General features: G+C 35.8%; 1 protein-coding gene across 4 annotated transcripts in view; it reads right to left on the bottom strand.

Moving 5' to 3' along the window:
• DTNBP1 (dystrobrevin binding protein 1) overlaps positions 1–23392 on the bottom strand; it is a 171864-nt gene that overhangs the window by 73416 nt on the left and 75056 nt on the right. For all 4 annotated transcript variants that reach the window (XM_027876444.1, XM_027876364.1, XM_027876221.1 and 1 more), the window contains one exon: positions 18627–18649. In XM_027876444.1, the coding sequence (XP_027732245.1) occupies positions 18627–18649 (23 nt within the window). The remainder of the gene's footprint in view (positions 1–18626; positions 18650–23392) is intronic.

Raw genomic sequence — 23392 nt, 5'->3', positions numbered from 1 at the left:
GCAACCTTCATCTTATTCTTAGCTTACAAGGTGCTTTGGGAACATTTTTTCATTTTAGCTTCATAGCTCTTTGACACAGATGCCAAGAGTTCTCAGTGTCTTCATTTTATAGATAAGGAAACAGGTTCATGGAGGTTAAATTATTTCTCCAAGGTTACATAGTAAGCCTTAGAGCCACTCCTGGCTTTGGTTCAGATTTTCCAATTCCAGATCTCCCACCACACCGAATACAGTGAAAGCCACAGAGGAAAATTCACCAAGAAATGTATAAGAATGATATGTAAGTAGTACATCACATTTGAAAGCAGTGTGACTAAGAGGAAAAGAGTACTGGACAGTGAGGACACCTGAGTCCAAGATCCAGTTCTATTGTACTAATTCTCGGTATCATTTTGGGCAAGCAATTTAACTTCTTAGACTTTCAAATTTTTTTATCTGTAAAATACGGTAGTCGGGCTAGATGATCTCTAAAGTCCCTTCTAATTCCAGAACTCTACATACTAAGGCAACATGGGTCAAATGGATATTTCTGATGTACTTGAAAAGACTATTTTCTTAGGTAGTTTTCAATCACTCTCTCTGTGGCCTTGTTTCCACTATTAAAAAGTACTGTCAGGGCAGCTAGGTGGTGCAGTGGATAGAGCACTGCCCTTGGAGTCAGGAGTATATGAACTCAAATCTAGCTTCAGACATGTACTAGCTGTGTGACCCTGGGCAAGTCACTTAATCCTGACTGCCTCCAAAAAACAAAATGAAACAAAAAACAAGAACTAGAGAGCTGGGCCTGGAGTCAGGTAGTCATAAGTTTAAATCCTGCCTCTGATAACCAGCTTCAGTTGGGGTCCTACCCTGTGAATGGGTAGGTTTGGGCCTTGGTGGAAGGGTATTTCCTTGGATTTATACTAAGTGTTCAAGATTGGTTGACTATCAGGAAAACAAATAGCACAATAACAACAAAAATAACCAGAACTTACTTCTCATTGTCCATGTTAGAAGTGGCAAAGGGAACTAAGTCAATTCAACAAACATTCAAAACTTATTGTATGCAAGGAACTGTGATGGATACTGACAGGAGACATACCTATTGCATTTTGGACTCTCTTCAACACAATATCACATTTCTTTTTTCCACACCTCTACTTTTGTCCTTTAACAAAAAAGACACTTTAAAAACCATGAGTTAAATAAATTGTGTCAGAATTGGTGCATGGACAGTGTCTAGGTAAGTGGTGTCAGCATTGACCCATGGTATAATGAAAAGATTGCTGGCTTTGGATAGATGATATGGGTTTGAGTCACGGCTCTGCCATTTAAAACCTATGTGACTTTGGGCAAGTTACTTAACATTTCTGGGCCTTTGTACCTAATCTGTAAAATGAGGCGGTAGGACCAAATGGCCTTTAAGGTCCCTTCTAACTTTAAATCTCTAATCCTACAATACATCAAGAGAAACTGCCATTGACAAAAAACAAACAAAAAACCCCTCCAAAACCATAGCATTCATTCGTGCTAAAAATCCTAAAAAATCACAGGCATGTAAGGGTCTTTCTTAATATGTAAAAAACACATAATTAAAATGAAACTCTAGCATTATTTGCAAATGGAGAAACAAAGTTTTCTCAATCAGTAACAATGCTTCTCTCCTCCCTTTTGTTTGAAATGGTTCTAGAAATGTTAGCAATAGTACTAAGAGAGAGAAATTAAAGGTATAAACACCAGTAAAGACAAGACAATATTATCCTTATGTTCAGACATGATAGCTTACTTAGAAAACCAAGAATCAATGAAGAAACTAATTGAGATAATTAATATTAAAGGAGAAGTATATAAAATAAATCCATAAAAATCATTGGAACTTCCATAAAATACTGACAAAAAAAATCCCAGAAAAAAATGATAGGAAAAGAAATTCCATTCCAAATAACTACAAAATTCACAAAATATTGTGGAGCCAACCTATCAAGACCTACCTAGAACTAATATAAACACAACAATAAAACAGTCTTGATTTTTTAAAACAGAAAAACTTAATTGGAGAGACATTCAATTGCCATGGTTTCAAGGTCTGCACCAATATAATATAAATAACAATACCAATTAAATAATTTATAAATTTAGTGCTATAACAACCAAACTACCAATGGGTTACTCTACAGAATTAGGCAAAATAATTTAAAAATACAAAAAGTCTAAAATCTCAGGAAAAACTAGATGGGAAGGAAAAATGAAAAGGGTCTACCATTACTAGATTTCAAGCTGTATCATAAAGCTGTTGTCATCAAAGCTATTTGATATTAGTTAAAAATAAAAAAAGTACACCAGTGGAATAACCTAAATAAGAAAGACCAAAAAGCAATGGAATGTAGTATTTTATTATTTGATGAACCCAACAACACAAACTGTTGGGGAGGAAGGAGTCCCTATTTAATAAGAACTGCTAGGAAAACTAAAAAACAGTCTACCACAAAAAAAAGTTTGGATTTGTACTTTACATCAGAGACACAATTAAAAAAAAAAACTAGAAGAAAAGGAAAGCAAGGTACCTTTCATGTCCATGGTCAGCAGGGAAATTCATTCATTCATTCATTCATTCATTCATTCATTTATTTATTTATTTATTGTTTTTATGCAGTTGCGGTCAAGTGACTTGCCCAGGGTCACACAGCTAGTAAGTGTCAAGTGTTTGATCTGAGGCCGGATTTGAACTCAGGTCCTCCTGACTTCAGGACCCGTGCTCTATCCACTGCGCCACCTAGCTGCCCCTCAGGGAAATTTATTATGAACCAAGTAAAGGATAACCTTCATACTCAAATATTTAGGATCTTCAGAATTTGGGGTAGTTCCTGCCAATGATACAAATTACAATCCATCTATGCCTGACCATTTTGAGTGATTCTTTTGCATGTCCTCCAAAAAATTCACCACAGGAGACTCACTCAACATACCATACCTCCATGTTCTTGCCACTTGATCTGCCCATCTTTTTTTTTTTTAAACTATTATACAAGTCTTGATAATATCTTTTCCTCCTATTCTTCACAGATGTCGTAGTTGGTTATATAGGTTGCAGCCTGAACATACCCACCATGCATTTCTCCAATGACCACTATGTGAAACTTACTTCTTTGGTGGCAGTTGTATTCTATGTCTTTCTGTCACATAGTGGCACCAATTAATATTGAAAAGAGAGTCCTTGCTTTCGTGAGAAGCTTGTAGTCAATAAAGGAGCTTTGCAATTTCCTAAAAGCACTCCAACTTCTTCTACTCCTCCTTTGCAACTCTGGACCCAACTCAATGTCTATTCATACTCTGTGTATGTCCCAGATATACATACTGTTGAACAAGCTTTATATGGTGTCCATTCAAATGCATGCTGAAATCTGTGCAATGGATGTTCTGAATCCATTGGTCCTTTTTATATGGATGGGCAGGACAAACTCTTGTGAGTGATCACAGATATCTTCCAGAAAACTGCAATGTTCTGAGGCTTGATGTAATCAAGCCTCAGAACATCTGAAGAACCTTACCATTCACAGGGAATCTCTATCTGAATTGAACTCTGAGCTGAATGACGTCTGAAGGAAAGGAAGATACCAAAGGTATTGCAAAAAAACTCAGACCTTAAAAAGGTCACAAAATAAATAATTGTAAATATATAAAACTAAAAGAAAGGCATGGTGGAATAGAAGCTAGAGAGAGCTGATCTTCAAGTCTGGAAAACAGGTTTAAGCCCTATCTGATACATACTTGATGTGTGACTGAGCAAGTCAGTACTGCAGGAAACTAAGTTGCATAAAGAGAAATACTTTTGAGTGGGGAAAAAATCTTTGATAAAAGATTGAAGAGAATTAATAGAAATTTATAAGATTAAGAACCATTCTCTAATATTGAAGTGATTGAAGAATATGAACAAAAGTTAAAAAAAAAGACAAAGCAAATGATCAACAGCCATATGAAAAAATGACACTGCTGGGACTTCGGGGCTGGCTGTCATATAAAAAAAAATTAGATCAATATTGCTGAAAACAGAAGGCTTGCATCACAGGCATGTTTCACCTTACAGAAAGGAAAATTTATGGCTTATGAAGATCCCCACGGGTGAGTAAACGGAGGGAAAGGCAAAGATAATAAGATAATGATATGACTAGAATCCATTCATTATGTTTTGATTATGTGCCAGGTATTGTGCTAAGTCTGAGAATATAAAGAAAAGTAAAAACATGGTCCTGGCCCTCAAGGAGCTTACATTTTAGTTGGTGAGATAACATGTAAATAACTTGGCACATACAGGACATATGCAGAATAAATGGAAGGTAATCTCTGAGAGAAGGCATGGGAAGGGAGGAGAGACTGGGGAAAAACTCCTGCAGAAAGCAGGATTTGACCTGAGTCTTTGAGGAAACCAGCAAGTGAAAGTGAGGATTTTGAGAAAACACAACGGGAATGGGGGGAAACCAAAATAAAGGCACAGTCAGGAGATGGAGTGTCATGTAGGAAGAACAGCAAGACAGATAGTACTGTTGAATATGTGGAAGGAAATAAAATGTGAAAAAATCAGAAAGGTAAGAAGAGTCCAGGTTGTAGAGAACTTGAGAAGCCAAACAAAAGATTTTATATTTGCTTCTAGAGATACTAGGGCACCACTGAATTTTATTGATTAGGAGGGTGACATGGTCACACCTGAGGTCTCTCTAGGTCTTGTTCCTTATATCCATCCCCCCCCCCTCGGAATTCTTAGGATAACCTGTTAGAAACAGTATGTAGTTTTGTATTTTTAATGTTGGCTTTTGTTTTACATCCCAATCATTTCCTAGTTCTCCATCTTTGAAGTTTCCCTTGCAATAACCACACAAAAAAAGCCCAAACAAAAGAGTTAACATATTTAGAGTGTTTTGCAAACCTTAAAACAACATATAAATGCTAGCTTTTCTTATTGTTAAACAAAACAAACTAGTAGGGGGACTGCATCTAATAGCATATGCAACATCCCCACCCACAGTCTCCTTCTTCTTTACTGAAATGAAGGAAATATGGGGTTCACTATCTGTTTTCTGGGACCAAGATTAGACATTGCAATAAATGTGAGTCTGGCGGCATTTTTAATTTACATTATTGTATTTATTATATATAACAGTGTCTTGGTTCTGCTTTCTTAATTTCTTCAGTTTATACAATTCTTCTTGGATTTTTCATATCCCTTGTTTCTTATGTTTTAATATTATTACATTACATTCACATACCATATCTTTGTTTTTGTTTTTGTCTTTTGCCAGGCAATGGGGTTAAGTGACTTGTCTGTGTGAGCTAGTTAAGTGTCAAGTGTCTGAGGCCAGATTTGAACTCAGGTCCTTCTGACTCCAGGGCTAGTGCTCTATTCACTATACCACCTAGCTGCCCCCCCATATACTATATCTTAAAACAGTTGTGTTGAACTCACAGAGAAATGGGAGCCACTAAACCATACAAAAAGATCCTTGTGGGTTGCAAATTGATTTAGAAAACCATGTATGTTTCTATATTTCTTTTATTAATTTATTCAATTTGTCAAATATTTCCCCAGTAAATTTTAATCTAATTCAGTCCACATTCAGGAGTGTTATGGGCTTCATGTTTGACCCTTCCATCTTAAGCCATTTCCCAGTTATCATTGACCCACTTTGTTTCTGGTTTTTCACTACTGACAAAAATTCTGAACATTTTAATATGTTTATTAGACCTTTCTTTCTGTAACTGACCTCACCGGGGTTACATTTCCCTTAGTAGGATCACTGCCTCAGAAGGTATGAGCAATTTAGTCACTTTTTCTTGTATAATGTAAAACCGTTTAGCAGAACAGTTGGATCACTTCACAGTTCCACCAGCAGTGCATTAGTATGCTTGTCTTCCCACAATCCCTTCAACACTATTTCTATATTTTATCATCTTTGCCAATTTAGTGGGTGTGAGATAAAACCAGAGTTGTTTTAATTTATATTTTGTTTATCATGAGTAGGGGTAGTGCTGAAAAAACCCATAGGTTTTTTTAGGTCTAGTTTTTTCTTCCTGGCCACAGTCTCAGGAAGAAGAGGAATCTTAGCACACCAGTGCTGGCAACTACAGGGGTGCAGGGACCCCAGTCAGATTTTCAGGGCAGAAAAGAGTGCTTGTGGTCAGTTACAGACCAGAGGACAAGCCAGGCCAGTAGTAAACACATCTCTCTTTAGATCATATCACCTTGGAAGAACTGAAAGCTTACAGACTCCAAGAACTGCACAAAAAGATTGAAACTCGAAACAATGCCCCCAAACCCTGCCCCAGGAGCAGAGCCCAACTTTAACATGAAGAAACAGGCTGGGAAAATGAGTAAACAACAACAAAATGAAAACCTGGCCACAGAAAGTTACTATGGTGACAAGAAACAAAACACAAACTCAGAAGACAACAAAGTCAAAATTGCTACATTCAGAGCCTCAAAGAAAAACATGAATTGGTTTCAAGGCCAAAAAGAATTCCTGGAAGGGCTCAAAAAGGAATTTAAAAATCAAATAAGAGAGACAGAGAAAAAATGGGAAAAGAAATTAGAGTGATGCAAGAAAATAATGAAAAAAGTGAACAGCTTGGTAAAGCAGCACAAAAAAAATAAAGAAAATAACACCATGTTAAAATAGAATAGGCCAAATGGTAAAAGAGGCACAAAAATCCAATGAAGAGAAGAACACCTTAAAAAGCAGAATTGGCCAAATGGAAAAAGCTATTAAAAAATAATTCACCAAAGAGAATGCCTTAAAAAGTAGAATTAGCCAAATGGTAAAAGATATACAAAATATCCTGAAGAAAAGAACTCCTTAAAAAGTAGAATTGGCCAAATGCAAAAAAAGGTACAAAAGCTAATTGAAGAAAATGTCCAGGAGGCCAAGCAGGATGGTGAAAAGACTGAAAACCATACCCAATGAGAATCATTTCAAAATAATCAGATGTAATTTGCTCCACCAAACTTGGTGGGAGAAAGAAAAAGGAGGAGCAGGAGTAATTACATGTGACATATGAAAGATTAGATTTGTTCTGCATGATTACAGAGAGGTAGATGGCCACTTGTCAGAAGTCATATAAATAAGACCTCTTCTCAAGAAAAGATTTAATTGGGTCACTCCAAAGTCCCTTTCAGCTCTCAGATTCAGAGGTTTTAAAAGGCCAGCATCTACAATCAGCAACATCCAATAGCAGCCTTCCTCATCTTTATTTCCTTCTCCACTTCTATCCAATTTTCTTATTGCTAAATCTATCAATGAAACATATAAACATGATTATCAGAACTGTGAGAGATGCGGTGATAATTGTTGTACATACTAAGGCAAAGCACCATTTTAAAGAGATAAAGATGCAAGGAACAGAAAAAGAAAACAAATGCAACACACATTCAATCAGTCCTACTCCTTTTCCTCCTTAAAACTTATTTCCTTTGCAATACAAAATCTCTAATGTTTATTCTACCCAATTTTATAATGCATCAGAAGTAATATACTTTGATTATCAGTCATAATGCTACTGGTACTAGTTAATATATATGTATATAGATGACAAGAAAGCTAATACTCTTAAAGGTGTCATTAATCCAGATTTTCTTGACATGCTTAAATAAATACCCTTAAAACTTTAAGATGTATCACACAGTATAATAAAAAAGTACCTTTTTGAAAAATAGGTGAAAAATGCTGTTAATGATTAATACATTTTGAATATAAAAGCAAGTCCATATAAAGCCAAATTTAAATGAGAAATCTTGTTTTTCTAAGGATTATGGAAACTTTGTTCACACATAAAGACTAATAATGTATTACACTAAAAAGTATACAACAAGATTTCTGAAAGCATCTCTTTCTTTTTTCTAATGCACCCCTGTAAGTATTGTATAACATTTTTATGACCTGCATGAATTATTTGTCTCAGTAAGGCAAAAGAAAGCATCCTTTTTGCTAAGATAAAAAAAATTATTTCAACAACATTCATCAACTCATACGTGGCATAGGTGGAATGTGAACTTAATGGTTAGCATGAAAATGTACATGGAAGATTTCAGAACCTAGTCAATTAGACTCAGCTTTAACTATCTGCAGTGCTAAGTTTACTCTTTGTAGGATGCTTGGGGAAGGAAGAATGCAGGAAACTCTCAAAAGTAGTTTTAAAGTAGCTACTTCTAAAAACTTTTTTTGGTGATCTAATTTTTTTTTCAATTAACAAAAATGTATTTTCTTTCCTACTTACCCATTGGAAAAAAAATTAAAACATGACCCTTGCAACATATGTATAAGGTAACTACATTTAAGTAAAATTAAAGGATGGTGAAAAAATTAGAAAGCTCTAATATTTTTTCTTGTTCATTTCTGATAAGGAAAAAATAAAACATCCTGGAATATATTTGAAATGATTAAAAAAAGTCTTCACTAATAGCTTGGGCTAACAGTCAAATTTCTGGTTTTCCTGTTCCATCTACATATCAGCTACTCACTGCAAAATGAAACTGACAAAATATGAAAAGGGAAATACTTATATAAAATCAGTTATTAATACAACTCCATGCAACATCATAACTGCCCCAAATAAATTTAGTTTTTTTTTTTTTTTAGCACTTTAGTTCTGTATTTGAGTAAATTGGATGTGCTGTTCAACATGGCATCTCTATAGGGGTTGATGTTTAAATCAGGTACTTAGTGTGCAAATTTAATTTTTGACATTTTCTAGGCTTTTCTGATATTTAGTTCTTAGGGAGACAATTAATGTAGAAAGCATTTTACAAACCTTGAAGTGCTAGATAAATGTGAGCTCTTCAAATGTTGCCACAGTTAAGAATGGAATCAAACTAACATTTTACATAATCTATGTCCTTCTCTGTCTGTTCACATTAACTTAATTGCTGGTATTTTTTTTTCTTTTAGTTTATTATGTAAGCTAAACTAGTCAACCAAAAAAGACAGATGGTAAGAAGACTTTATGGGAATTTCCATTTTTTGAGTTATTTTTCTTTACTTGCAGCTGGTTGTTCTCAACTTGAACGTAAACAATGATATGCAAAGTAAGAAACCACAAGATATAGCCATTCAAGTAATATTAGCTTTAACAAACTGGTCATGAACTTAATAATTTGCTACATTTGTTTGAGCAAGTATCTGGTCAAAGAGAAACCTAGGTATTCTGTCTTATCGAATCAGAATAATAACAAAATTAAAGCTATAGCGGCAAGATGTCTCTGTCTTTCCCTTTAAGTAGCAGAAATTCTTCTGAAATTATCAAATGAAGCACACGTAAACACTATAACTATGAATGGTGCGCTAGAAATCATTTACTAGACAGGAGTATCAATGTCTAATGCAAGTTGATGGAACGAAATCAATCAATAGCCAGTAAGTCTATCTGTAGATAAACATTTATTAAACACCTACCGTGTCCCAGGCATTGTGCCAACTGGTAGGTATGCAAAAAAGGCAAAAAGACAGTCCCTGATCTGAAGGAGCACATTGTCTAACAGAAGAGACAGCATGTAGACAACTATATACAAACAAGATAGACACAGGATAAACTGGACATAACTAGTAGAGGAGAGACACTGAATCAAGGGAGATTGAGAAAAGTTTCCTGTAGAAGGAAGGAATTTAGCAAAGATTTGAAGGAAGCCAGAAAATCAGAAGGAGGTGATGAGGAAGGAAAGCAGGAGGCATTCCAGGCATGGGACCCAGCCAGCAAAAATGCCTGGAATCAGGAGGTGGAGTTTCTCATTACAGAAATAGCACAGAGATCAGTGTCAATGGATTGAAGAATACATGGGAGGCTATAAGGTATTCGACTAGAAAGGTGGGGGTGGGGGGTGGTGACACGCTACGAAAGGCTTCAAATACCGTAAGATTTTATATTTGATCCTGGAGGTGATAGGGCACCCATAAAATTTGAGTGGGGGTGACAAGAGTCAGACCTGTACTTTGGGAAGATCACTTTGACTGCTGAGTGAAGGATGGATTGGAGTGCGGAGAAACTAGAGGCAGGGAGACCACTAAGTAGGATATTGCAATAGTTTAGGCATAAGGTGATGAGGGTTTATATCAGTGGCAACAGTGTCAGAAGAGAGAAGGAGACTTATGCAGGAGACATTACCAAGGTAAAATCAACAGGCCTGGATAGGGAGGTTGAGTGAAATGAAGGAATTAAGGATGACACACAGGTTGTAAGACTGGGTGACTGAGAAGCTGTAGAAAGTACAAAGTGTGTATTAAGAATAAACCAAAGGTAATTTTTAATTTATTCCAGTTTCCATAGCCATGGAAACAATTTTTTCTCTGGGAATATAATATGAATTTGTGGATATACTATAACCACATCTGCATATTAAAGGGTCGTGGGTATCAGAAAAAAAAAAAACTGTCCTTTATTTCTTTCCCTTTTGCCAAAAACTTCTGTGATCAGAGGGGGATAACAACACTAAAAATCATCCCTCATTTCTTCCTCTTTAATGGTTCCTGAAATGGTAGATAGTACTTCTACAGGCCTTTAAAAGCACTGACTTTTAAGAACTGGAATGAACCCTGAAAAACATATAGCCTCTCAATTTTACAGATTTTGAATTTATAGGAATTTAAGAACCAAAGAGGTTGAGTGACTTACCCACAATCACACAGCCAGCAGAGATGGGAGGAGGAAAGACAGCTACAATGTGGTAGAAAGGGCCTGGAGTCTGGAATAATTTTGTTCAGGTCCTATGTCTCACATATACTGTGTAACAGTGCACTAGTCACTTAAAATCTTAGCCCCTGGCTACCACCTAAGACTACAACTTGCATAACAGTTACTGATGTATTTTGGTAGAGGGAATTTCTTCAAGGGGAGTTTCTTAAACCAATGACATCACAGTTCCTGATCAAAAAATAAAAATGAAAGTAACATTAACGCTTGCACTCTCCTACCTCAGAGAGGTACTGCATAAAAGGTGCAGAAAAAAATTAGCTCTTTAGAAAATAGGGAGAAGAAAATAGTTTTATGATAAAAAGGAAAATAAACAGGAAAAACTTAGAAAATATGATGAGCCAAAATAAAAAATGATGCAAAAAAAAAGAAGAGTCAAGAAACAACATAATTTTTGCAAATTCTAAATCCTAGTAAACTTGCTGTAGCCTACTGATGCTAGAAAAGGAGGAAGGGGATGGAAAGATTTTTTTTTTAACTCCAGTCCTGGAGATCTGGTGGGGTCTCTGGAGGAAAAGGCAATCTCAGTGGTGTAATCCAATCCAAGTGGCAAAGCAATCTGGAAGCCTCACAGAAATCTTGGAGATCTTCAAGTGAGGAGCCAATACAATGGCTGTCCTGTAGGGACAAATCACTTCATTTCAGATGTGTAAGGCACTTGTCTAGTCTATATCTGACCATGAATTCCACAAAAAGTTGTTAATCAGCCTCTGCTTGAAGACTTTCACTGGAGAATAAGGAAGGTAAGAAAACCAACTGCCCTGTGATGCATCCCATCTACTTTCAGACAACTCTTAATAGAGCTCTTATATAAAGTCTTCCATGGAACCAAAATCTGCCTCTCAGCAACTTCTCACTGTTCTGTCTCTGGGCCAAAGCAGAACAAATCTCTTCTAACCCCTCCCTCCATGTGACAACCTTTCAAATACTTGGAGACAGTTATCATGTCCTTCATTCACACTCCCTCAGTTTTCCATAAACAAAATACACCCATTTCTTTCAAATGGCTATTTCACCACATGATCCAGTCTTTACACCACTACAAGACAACGTCCAGCTTATTAGCATCCTTCTTAAAATGTGGCACGCTGAACCAAACACAATTCTTCAGATGAAAGAAAGGGTATAGTGGTTCTGGATACTATCCTCTTCATGGATGGATGGAAGGAAGGAAAGAGAAAAAGAAGGACTTACTAAATGCCTATTATGTATCAGGCACTGTATTAAGCACTTTATAAATATTATTTCCTTTGACAGTCTCACCAACCCTGGAAGGTAGATAATATTAATTACCTTTATTTTACAATTAAAGAAAATAAGGCAAACAAAGAATAACTGACTTAGCCAGACTCACACAGCTAATAAGTGTCTGAGGTTGGTTCGGAACTCAGGTGTCCATGACTCCAGGACCAATGCTCTATCCATTGACCCACCTACCTAGCTACCCCTGAGATCCACTTAAGATAACATGAGCTTTCGGGAGGTTGTTCTGTGACTACTGACTCGTTGTGCCTGTAGAACACTAAAACACTCAGATTTTTCACATGAATCATGTGTAATCATGCCTTCCCCATTCTCTACTTGTGAGGTTAATCTTTTACTCTAGTGTTGGCCTCTGTGCTTATCTTTAATCAAATCTTACAAGCCTTTGTCCATCATTCTAGTATGTCAACTTCTTTTAGCACCTGCTTCCAAGTTGTTAGTAGTTAGTCTTCCCCCTTCATGCTATCTACAAATTTGATGAATGTATACTGTCCATTCCTTCATGCAAATCATTGTTAAAAACGTTGACTAGCACAAGACTAACCCTTCTACATGAACCTCTGATGCCATCCCCTTCTTTCCAACAGAATTTCTCTGCTCCTATACTCCCCTGTTGTGCTAATTTTTAATCTCTACCCTATCTACTGGTTTCTTACATACTGCCTACATTCAAATTTCCACTACCCCTTAAAAACATTCACGATAATCTAGCCCCTCTGCTAGCTAACATGCTTGCAACTGAACTTTTTGGAAAAAAGCCATCTATACTCAGTGTCTCCAATTCTCCTCTCACTCATTTCTAAAACCCCTACAGTCCGGCTTCTGACTGCATCATTCAAGTGAAACTGTTTTCTGCAAAGTTACCGATGATCTCGTAATTGCCAAATCTAATGGCCTTTTCTCAATCTTTCTTGACTTCTCTATAGCCTTTGATACTCTTGATCACCTTCCGGATACTCTCTCCTCTCAGGGTTTTTATGACACTAACCTCTCCTGATTCTTCTTTTCTCAGTCTGACTACTACTTCTCAGTCTTCTTTGCTGGTTCATTATCAATATCATGCTCCTAACGTTAACCTTTCTGAGATCCTCCATCTATCCATTTATCTATATCTATCTAGTTTGTAAGTTGTCTCCCAAATTAGACTGCAAACTCCTTGAGAGAAGGGTCTGTTTTTTGCCTTTTTTTGTATCTGCAGTGCTTAACAAATGCCTGGAATACAGCAAGTACTTAATAGATGTTTGTTGACTGACTGACTGACTTTACCCCCCTCCACACACTCCACTATAGCAACATTGTTAGTTCTCAAGCATGACATTCCATGTCCTGTGTCTGGGCCTTGGTGCTGGCTCTCTGCCATGCAAAAAAAAAAAAAAATGCTCTGTCCCCTCATTTGTGTCTCTTGGTTTTCTGGGCTTCTTTTATCAGCAAGTTCCATCTTCTGCAGAAGGCCTGCCTTTCCCAGGCTCTCCAGGTACTAAGGCCTTCTGCCTTCAGATTACCTTTCACCTACTCTGAATAGATTTTGTATGCACCTAGTTCTTTATATTAGAATGTTAGAATGTTTTTTAAGTTTTTTTAATTTTTAATAATTTATTTTTTATTTAATTTTTAATTTTTAATATTTTGTTACAATTACATGTAAAAACAATTTTTAACATTCCTTTTTAAAAATGTTGAGTTCCAAATTTTCTCCCTTCCTCCCTCCCCTCCCTGAGATGGTAAGAAATTTGTATAATCATGTAAATTATATTTCCATATCATAAGTAATGGTGTGAAAGAAAAGAGACCCCCCAAAAAACCCACATAAAAAGCATGCTTCAATCAGCATAGAATATGGTACTTGAGGGCAGGGGCTAATTTTACATTTTTTAAAAAATTTCCAGTGCTTAACACAGTGCCTGCCACATAGGAAGCATGTAATACAAGCTTTCTGACTCAGTCTGAAGCCATGCTAGTTTTTAAATGATCACTGATTGCCTTCCTAAATGTTCATGAACCATACCTTTAAAAAAAAGGTTGTTTAGAATTTAGCCAGCAATAGAAGTCAAAGTCACCAGCTTATGGCTCACAGACATCAACCCTTTTCCCTTTTTTAAAAATCTGTAGGATGCAGAGCACCCAAGATGGCAGAATGGAAGAAAGTAATATAGCTAAGTTCTCCCCCACAACTACTTCACAAAGATCTAGAAAACAAAATTGACCAAGTCCTGATTGGGAAATCCAAGAAAAAAATACCACAGCTGAACAGAAACTCTGAAATATAAACACAGCAGTCAAAAAAACCATAAAAAGGTGGTGGTGGTTTTTTTGGGGGAGGATAAAACAAGCAAATATGAGATTAAACCAGGTAATTATCACATGGGGTGATGATCTGTGTCTCCTCCAAACCCCATCATCACTGGGGTGATGGAGTTAAATAGGACAGGGAGTCTGGGAGTATTTTCTTATGTTTTGATGATTTTAAAAGAAAGGGAAAGGAGGGGAAAAGGAAGGAGGGTAGAAAAGAATGGGGAAAACTATCTCATATATTATCTTATATAATTTGGATGCTTAAATTGATATATGCAAACCTTAAGGAAGGGATAGGGGAGAACAGCCAAGCCTTGAACCTCAGTTTCATTTGAAGTAGTCAAAGGGAGAAAGAATGCATGCACACAATTACGGGCAGAAATATTTTTCCCTCAATAAACAAAGAAGGGAGAGGGGGAAATAAGGAAGAGCAGATTAGAAGAAGGCTTAGTCCTAAGGAAAATAAAATCTAATGAAGAATGGTAGATCTCAAAGATGTATTTAAAAGGAAAGAAAGGAAGGATAAAAATGTGAGTGGGCTCTGGGAAAGGAAGAATGGCAGGGGAGCAGAAACAGATTGTATCAAATCTAGAGCACTGGTGCTGAGCATACTCTCTCCCTCTCACTAAGTCAAATCAAGTGGGCTATAAAGAGGAGGTAAAAAAAAAACCTGAATACAATGACTAATTATAATTCCAGACAACTCATGATAAAATATATTACCTACCTCCTTAGAGGTGATGATCTCATGGTGAAGAACAATACACTGATACACACACACACACACACACACACGCACGCACGCACGCACACACACAGATGACCTTTATAGGAATTTGTTCAACTATACATATTGGTTTCAAATGTTTTCTCTTTTTCTCAGGGGATAGGGGAGAGGGTGGGTAAAGGTAGGTGAATGTTTGGAGTAGTGTGAGGGAGAAAAGGTCAATTTTTGTCAATAAAAAAAATTAAGCTGCTAGGTTGAACGCAGTTAAGAATAGAAGGGAAACTGTTAACAGGGGGGAGAAATCATGGCAGCAGTTTCTCTGTTAAAGGTCTCATTTCCAAGACATGTAAGTAACTAATTCAAAGGATGAGAATAAGAGCTATTCCCCAATTGATAAATGGTCAAAGGATATGAACAGGCATTCTCTATGGAAGGCATCAAGCTATCAAAAACCATATGAAAAAATACTCCAAACCAATACTACTTAGAGAAATACAAATTAAAGCAACTCTGAGGTTCCAATTCATACCCATAGGATTAGTAAAGTTGACAAAAAAAGAAAAACTACAATTACTGAAGAGGCTGTGGGAAAACAGGTACATTAATGCAATATTGATAGAATTGTGAATTAGTTGTCATTCTAGAATGGCACAGTGGATAAAGTGCCGGGTTTGAAGACAGGAAAACTCATCTTCATAAATTCAAATCTGGCCTCAGACACTTACTAGCTGTGTGACCCCAGGCAAGTAACTTAACTCTACTTGCCTCAGTTTTCTCATCTGTAAAATAAGCTGGAGAAGGAAATGGCAAACCACTCCAGTATCTTTGCCAAGAAAACCCCCAAATGGGGTCATGAAGAGTCAGACACTACTAAAAAACAACTAAACAACAACAACCCCAAAGTTAATAAACTATACATGTCTTTTGGCCCAGCAATACCACTATTAGGCACATATCTCCAAAGAGATCAAAGAGAAGAAAAGGACCTATATGTACAAAAATATTCATAGCTGTTCTTTTTGTAGTGGCAAGGAACTGAAAAACTATGTTAAGTCCCCATTAAATGGAAAAGGGCTGGACAAATTAAGGTATATGAATGTAATGGAACATCATTGCACCATAAATTATAAGCAAAGGGATAGTTTCAGAGAAACCTGGGAATACATAGATGCACTGATACAGAATGAGACGAGCAGAACCAGGAGAACAATTTATACATTAACGCATATATGTATAATGTATAACAACTTATACAATAGAAAGACAATTTTGAAAGACTTACGATCTCTGATCACCACAATGACAAATCACAATTTAGAAGACCAGTGATGAAGAGTGCTATCTCTTGATAGAGAAAAGCAGAATAGGGCATGTATTTTTACATGGCCAATTTAGGAATTTATTTTGTTTGACTATGCATATTTTTACAAGGTTTCCCCCTCCCACAATAAGGAAGCTTGTTCACTGAAAAAAAAAAAATTTTAAAAATCTGTCCTTCCACAGTTGTGTGTCACCTCTACTGTTCTCCACAATCTTTCTAAGACCATCAATGATAGGCCAGGAATCACATCCGTTTTTTTCCCCCAATATCTTGGTAGGTAGTTCACCTAGGACTGGTGAAATGAATTCATTGAAAGCAATGAGATGCTCTCTCACTTCTCACTTATCTTGGGTTTTAACTTCTTTTTAACCATTCTTGTTCTATCATTCCAAATATCAATCTTTTTGAAAGAAAGAACAAGCAAAATAACATGAAGTAATTTTGTCTTCTGTATCTATTATCATCATCTCATTCACTCTAAGAGGTGGTTTATTCCTTTTTAAATTTTATTTTCTTCATTCCACTAACCAAAACAAAAAGCAAAAACATAACAACAACTTTTGTAGTATCTGTTAAGCATTCTTCACGAGCTCAATTTCTTCTGGGTTTAGAACAGACACAATTCCTATAATTACCATGTTACTTTTTAAAATTCATCTTTGTAGGTAATGGAAAGATGTATCTTCTAAACCAGAGTTCTTCATAAAGCCACATCAATCACTTTATTTTTGCAATTTAATGATAGGGTGTTTTATTTATTTTTTTTTTTACACAAAAGCTATTTTGAATAAACTCTATTATAAAATACAATCCTGGGAAGGGGGCAAGTTAAGATGATCAAATATGAGCAGAAAGGAAACATCTTCCCTGCACTAGTGCTAATGGCCAGCTGATGACAAGTGAAGGGCTAATACCCTGAACTGAACACGGTCATGAGCAATTACAACCTTGTCTGGCTTACTGATTCATTTCAGCTATTTATCAGGAAAGAATTTTGTAGGGTCCTTTACTGCAGGTGATACTGGAACCTGAAGAATTTATCCCTGCTTTTTTTCCTGTCCCCAAATTGGTCCAGCTCTGCTGGAAAGACTGGCATTGCTTACTCTGATGAATTTGCTGCTTTCTTTATTTGCTGCATGTACTTTTATAATGGGTTTATTCTCCAGATAAAAAGAAGCTGATTTTACTATTAAAAAATGAAAGGAAGGAAAGAGGGAAAGAAAAATGGAAGAAACGAAAGAAAGGAAGGAAGCCTTTTAACTTTATCAGTATGGCACTAACACTGACTTCAGTATTTTACCTGAGCTTTGTTGTATCCACGTTTTGATTTTATTTACATCATTGCATTTTTTAAAAAATGAATTTTTTTCAATTAAAAATGTATTTCCTCTTTTTTCATCTCCCTTCCCTCTCAATTAAAAAAAAAAAAACAGAACTTGTCACCAATATGCACAGTCATAACAGAAAAACAAATTTCTGTACCATGTCCAAAAATACATCTCATTCTTTACCCTGAGTCCATCACCTCTCTGTGAGGTATTGTGAGAAGTAAAAAGCAGATTCTACTTTTTGTAAAGGTTGGAGACTACTAACCTAAGGTAATGTGGAGTATTTACAATTTATAATAATTGGCAATCCAAAGAGACTGAGCCTTGGCCCCAGCCACGATCACTCAGCCTCTCCAAACCTCAGCTTCCTCATCTAAAAGAGGAAGAGGTGAAAGCGATGACCTGTGTAGTCCTTTCAAGATCTTTTACACCGAATGTCCCAGGAGATTACTGGCTTTAGAGCTAGAGGTCAACATATTTTCTTGGCCTATTATGCCCATAATATTCATTAGCAGAAATTATTATTTGGTACATGCTGGGTATCTGAATACTATTAGTACCACAGCCATTAAAGCTTAAATTCAATTTAAAAAACCATTATTAACGTAAATTTAACATATTTAATTCAAAGAAATATATCTTATCATGCTTCGGCAGTTAAGTGGTGCAGTGGATACAGCTCTGGACCTGGAGTCAGGAAGACCTGAGTTCAAATCCATTTTCAGACACGTTCTAGCTGTATGACCCTGAGCAAATCACTAAACCTCTGTTTGTCTCAGTTTTCTCAACTGTAAAATGGTGACAGCAACTACTTTTCAGAGCTATTTTGAGGATCAAATGAGATAATATTTGTAAAGCACTTGGCATAGTGCCTGACACATAATAGGTGTTATATAAATGCTTACTTCCTCTTTCCTTCTCTTTCCCTTCCCAAGAAAAAATCAATTAAAACACAACTACTTTAAGTTTAGAATTAAGCACAAATTACCTTTGAAGGCTTCAAGTTCCTTCCTGTTTAAATATAAAAACAAAATGATGAGTTGTAAAGAATCTATTCATAATTTAAAATTCTATTTTAAAAAAATTTAAAGAAGATTATTTTACTAAAAACCCATAATGTATTTTAACTTATTTACTTTTCATATACTTCCCTAAAATTAAAACACAGGTGGTCCAAATTACATTAATTATATTAATAATTATTATATATAATAAATAATAATTATTATATATAATAAATATTAAAGTTGTTATAATATTTTTTCAGTTAAATCATTTAACAGGCCCATGTAAGAATTAAATAGTGCCAGCATTAGCAAAAACATTACAATATGTATTCTGGAACCAGTTGAGTAAACTCACGTAAATGCTCCTTTGGACAGATTAACACAATTTTCCCTCAACTGTGACAAATTAAATATGAATTATCTAAATTCTTCAATTAAGAAGAATCAAGAATGAAACATTAACATTTTCCTTTGAAAACTGTAAATGTTTGTGAAAGTAGTTTACATCTTTGGCCGGAGTTCTCTAATTGAATCCTACTCTAAACCAAGTCAAGCTTCTGGGAATGCAACTTATTTGTTACTTTGTCAATGTCAATTAGGAATGCCAGAATATAGTTTCCTAAGGAAGCAGACAGCTGGAGGAAATAGATGAGCAAACAAAATGAAACATTATGGGCCTCTTTGTCCAAGGCAAGAGATATTTATAGGATTTCTCTGTACGTCTCTCAAACCAATAATATATAACAATTTAATTTTATTATTTAGAGTATTCTGAGAAGGGGTATGTGTTTATGTGTAACTCCTAGATTTATTCAAAATCTGCTAGTGTTTAGAGTTCTTAAAATATTTAATATATAAAACTAATTACAAAATCTACCATGTTCCTAAATGAATGATTTCAGTTAACAGATGGTAATAAAAATAGATAAGGTGACATAAGACTAAAACAGATAATGTTCTAGCATTAGCCAGTCTGAAGATACTTGAATCAGAACATCATCATTTCCCCAAACCTTCATATTTCCCATAATCACCATATTTCAATAACCAAGAAAAAGTATAAAAACTAATGCCAACAGGCAAAAAAGAAATTTTGTTATTATTCAGCAGACAACAAAATATACCATTTTAAAGAAGTTAAACAGATATATAGTAAACTTATTTTAAGATATATGTTAAACCTATTAAATATATATCTAAAGCCTATTCCCTATTCCATTAACATAATAAACTCTGAAATACCCAATGCAATGGCAATATATAAATATGCTCCCTAAACCAGAAATAAGGACACTGTGGAAACACCTTGAAAAGATTTCCTTCTTGTCTCATTGTGATCCTAAAATTAGCAAACCCCTATCACTTCTGCTCAAAAAGAGAAGGAAAATATCAGTAGGGGTTATGGCACCCTTTATTTCTCTTACTACAGGATAACAATTGTTAGCTACGTTAAACTTTTTTTAAAAGTGTGTTATGTCCAATATAGTTTGATGGAATATGTTCTTTCAAAAAGCTCAGGCTCACAATTTTAACAATATTAGATATCAAAAGAAAAAAATCATTCCAAACAATATCATTTACACTAATTACTGCATCTCCTTTTTGTAAAAGGTACCCTTCATTTGGGTTATGGTGGTGGTTCTTGTCACCCTTCTTGTGACCAATTTTCCACAAATCAATAGGGAACTCCTGTTGCAGTGGGGAAAAGCTGGCCCCCAAAGAGCACAAAAAGCTCCTTAACTATCATCGTCTAAACCCTGCTGTTTTCCCATTTCAAGGCACCAAGAGATTTCACTTCTGGCCTTAGGGAAAATAGTGACCATCCTTGACTTTCTACTTCTGATAACAGAGAAGCTAGAGGTAGTGGTGGAATGGGAAAATCTTTTAAGTAAAATTGTTTTTTACAGGATTTGAGAGTAACAGAATTGACAAAGTAGGACATGAAATCATTTCATAGAAATGGAAACCACAAACTTTAGAATTTTCAGAGTGGAAGAGATCTTATGTTAGGATATTAAAAACGGTAGAAGAAGTGGGATATAGCAGTCTAACTATTTCATTGGAAATAACCAGATTGGGAGAAAAAAAGGACCCAGAAGCATAAATTTTCAGAAATGAAAGGCCTTCAGAGGTTATCTCATCCAACCTATACCTGAAGAGAAGTCTTTCTGTTTCTGACAAATTATAATGCTCGACCCTGTACTGGAATAACTTCTAATGATAAGAGAATCAGAGGACTCACTCCTGAGGGATCCCATTCTGCTTCTGGTCAACTTTATTTTAGGAAGCATTTCTTTATAATCAAGCCAAAATCTACCTCTCTACAACTTCCACCTATCATTCTTAGTTGCTCTCTGGGGCCAAGTAGAACAAAAATGGTCATTCTTTTACATAAGTCTTCTAGTACTTGAAGAAATGTATCCTCTTTGCCCCACTCCTAAAGGATCTCCAGACTAGATATCATCAGTACTTTCAACATTTCTTTGTATGGTGTTATTTCTAGTTCTGATTTTTAAAAATTTCCTTGGAATGTCTTTATCTGAACATATTCCAATATGTCATCTTTTCCAAAATATGGAACCCAGAATTGAACACAATATTTCCAATGTGGCCTGACCACACAGTACAGAAGGAAACATTATACAGCTGAAAAAGTCATTAATTTCCTTGGACTTCTCCGTCACACTATCAACTCATTAAGTTTATGGTCCTCTAAACACCAAGAAATATTAAAGCCGTGAATGAATTAAGACAGTGATGAAAGCCAAAGAACAACAACAACAATAAAAAAGGCATTTTTTAAAGCTATGTGGGCAGCAAGAGGAGAATCAACGAAGAGCAGAGCCATATGTTGGGGTGGATAGGATGATAACAGATGATAGTGAGAAGATAGAACTACTAACTTTTTATTTTTTTTTCTTTACCAAGGAGAGTGGCAGAACAAAAGTGGTTCACAAAAGTGAATCTGGAGAGAGGTAGAGACCATCAGGTAAACTACACCCTAAGTTACTGATTTAATTCTTGGAGGGTTTGAAAAGTAGATTATCTCATTTGATCCTTACAACAACACAGTGAAGTAGGTACCATTTTATTCCCATTTTACAGATGACAGTGGCTAAGTGACTTGTCCAGAGACACCTAGGTAGTAGGTCACTGAAGATTGGAACTCAAGTTTTCCTGACTTCAAGTTGAGCAATCTACCCACCATGTCACCTAACTCTTCCAGGTTGTTTCCAAAGAAGTAGAGAAGGGAAAATGTTCAGATTTAAAAAAAAAAAAAGCATACAGGAGTTATCTATGAGCTAGAGGCTGATGAGTTTGATTTCTATTGCTATCAAATTCAAGATGACTTTATTAAGGGCTGGGTTGTACGCATTTATGAGGGGAAGCAGTAATCTCTAAATGCCTATGTGGTTTCATCAAAAACAGGTAATGCCACCCTAGCCTCATTTCTTTTCCTGATATGGAAGCTCAAGGGAATACTACAGACCAGGGGTTCTCTATCTGAGGTTCATAGAGCCCTTAAAGGTCTGCTGATAGAATTCAAAAGGTCTGTGAACTTGAATGGGGGAAAATTACATCTTTATTTCAATATGATTGGCTTCTTTTATAATCTTATTTTATTTTATGCATTTAAAAACATTATTCTGAGAAGAGGTCTAAAGGTTTCACCAGACTACCAAAGGGGTCCATGATACAAAAATGATCAAGAACTCCTGCCATGAACATTAATTTCAGCAAAGCAAGCAAAGCATTTGATGAAGTTTCATTACTAACAAGTTGGAGAACTGTAGACAGTTCATTTAGGTGAAATAAGAACTAGGTGAATGGCTAGACCCAAGGGACAGTCACTAATGGGCTGATGTTGCCTTGGAAGGAGGTTTCTATGGAAGACTCCAAGGATGTCTTTGTTCTGTGTTTTTAATCCATGACTCGGATAAAGGCAGATGGCATGAGATCAGGAGGGACAGCTAACACATAGTCAGGATTCAGATAAATCTCCACAGGGCCAAACGATGAACTATCCCATAAGGAGAAGTTTAGTTAGGGCTAAGTATAAAAACCGAACACTTAGGTTCAAAAGATTAACTTCACAAGTAGAAGATCGGGGAGCCATGAATAAATAAGTTTACATGTAAAAATCAGAGAGTTTAGTGAACTGCACATTTGATATGAGTTAATAGTAAGATAAAAGAGTAATGTGATCTTTGGCTGCATTGAGTTACGGTGTCTAGAATGAGAGAGGTGATAATCCCATTGATCTCCTTGGTATGACTACATTAAGAATCCAATGTTCAATTCTGAATCCATTTTAAATAATAACCAGCTAGAGACTGTCCAGAAGAGGCCAATCAAGATGGGGAGGGGAATGGAGATTATGCTGCTAAGAATTATTTGATGGAATTGAGAATTTTTAGAAAGGAAAAAAGAAAATTTAGGTAGGTAACAAGAAAACTGCTTTTAGTTATTTGCACAGTTGTCTTGTAATATAAGATTAGAGTTCTGCTTTGCTTCAGCGGACAATGGGCAGAAATACAAGCAATAGATAAAAGGTACAGAAAGGAAGATTTGGGCTCAATATAAGGTCCATCTTTCTAGCAATAAGAGATGTCTGAAGTAGAAAGAGCCTTTCTGGGAGGTAATTGGTTCCTTCTGATTAGAAGTTTTCAAAAAGAAGTTGGATGAGTACATTCTGTAGCTTGTAACAAGCATTCTTGGTCAAACACAGAAAGGTCTAAGAGACCTC

This window comes from Vombatus ursinus, unplaced genomic scaffold (genome assembly GCF_900497805.2).
Source record: "Vombatus ursinus unplaced genomic scaffold, bare-nosed wombat genome assembly UNPS02000577.1, whole genome shotgun sequence".
Classification (NCBI taxonomy): Eukaryota; Metazoa; Chordata; class Mammalia; order Diprotodontia; family Vombatidae; genus Vombatus; species Vombatus ursinus.
This window is presented reverse-complemented; position numbering and strand designations above follow the sequence as displayed.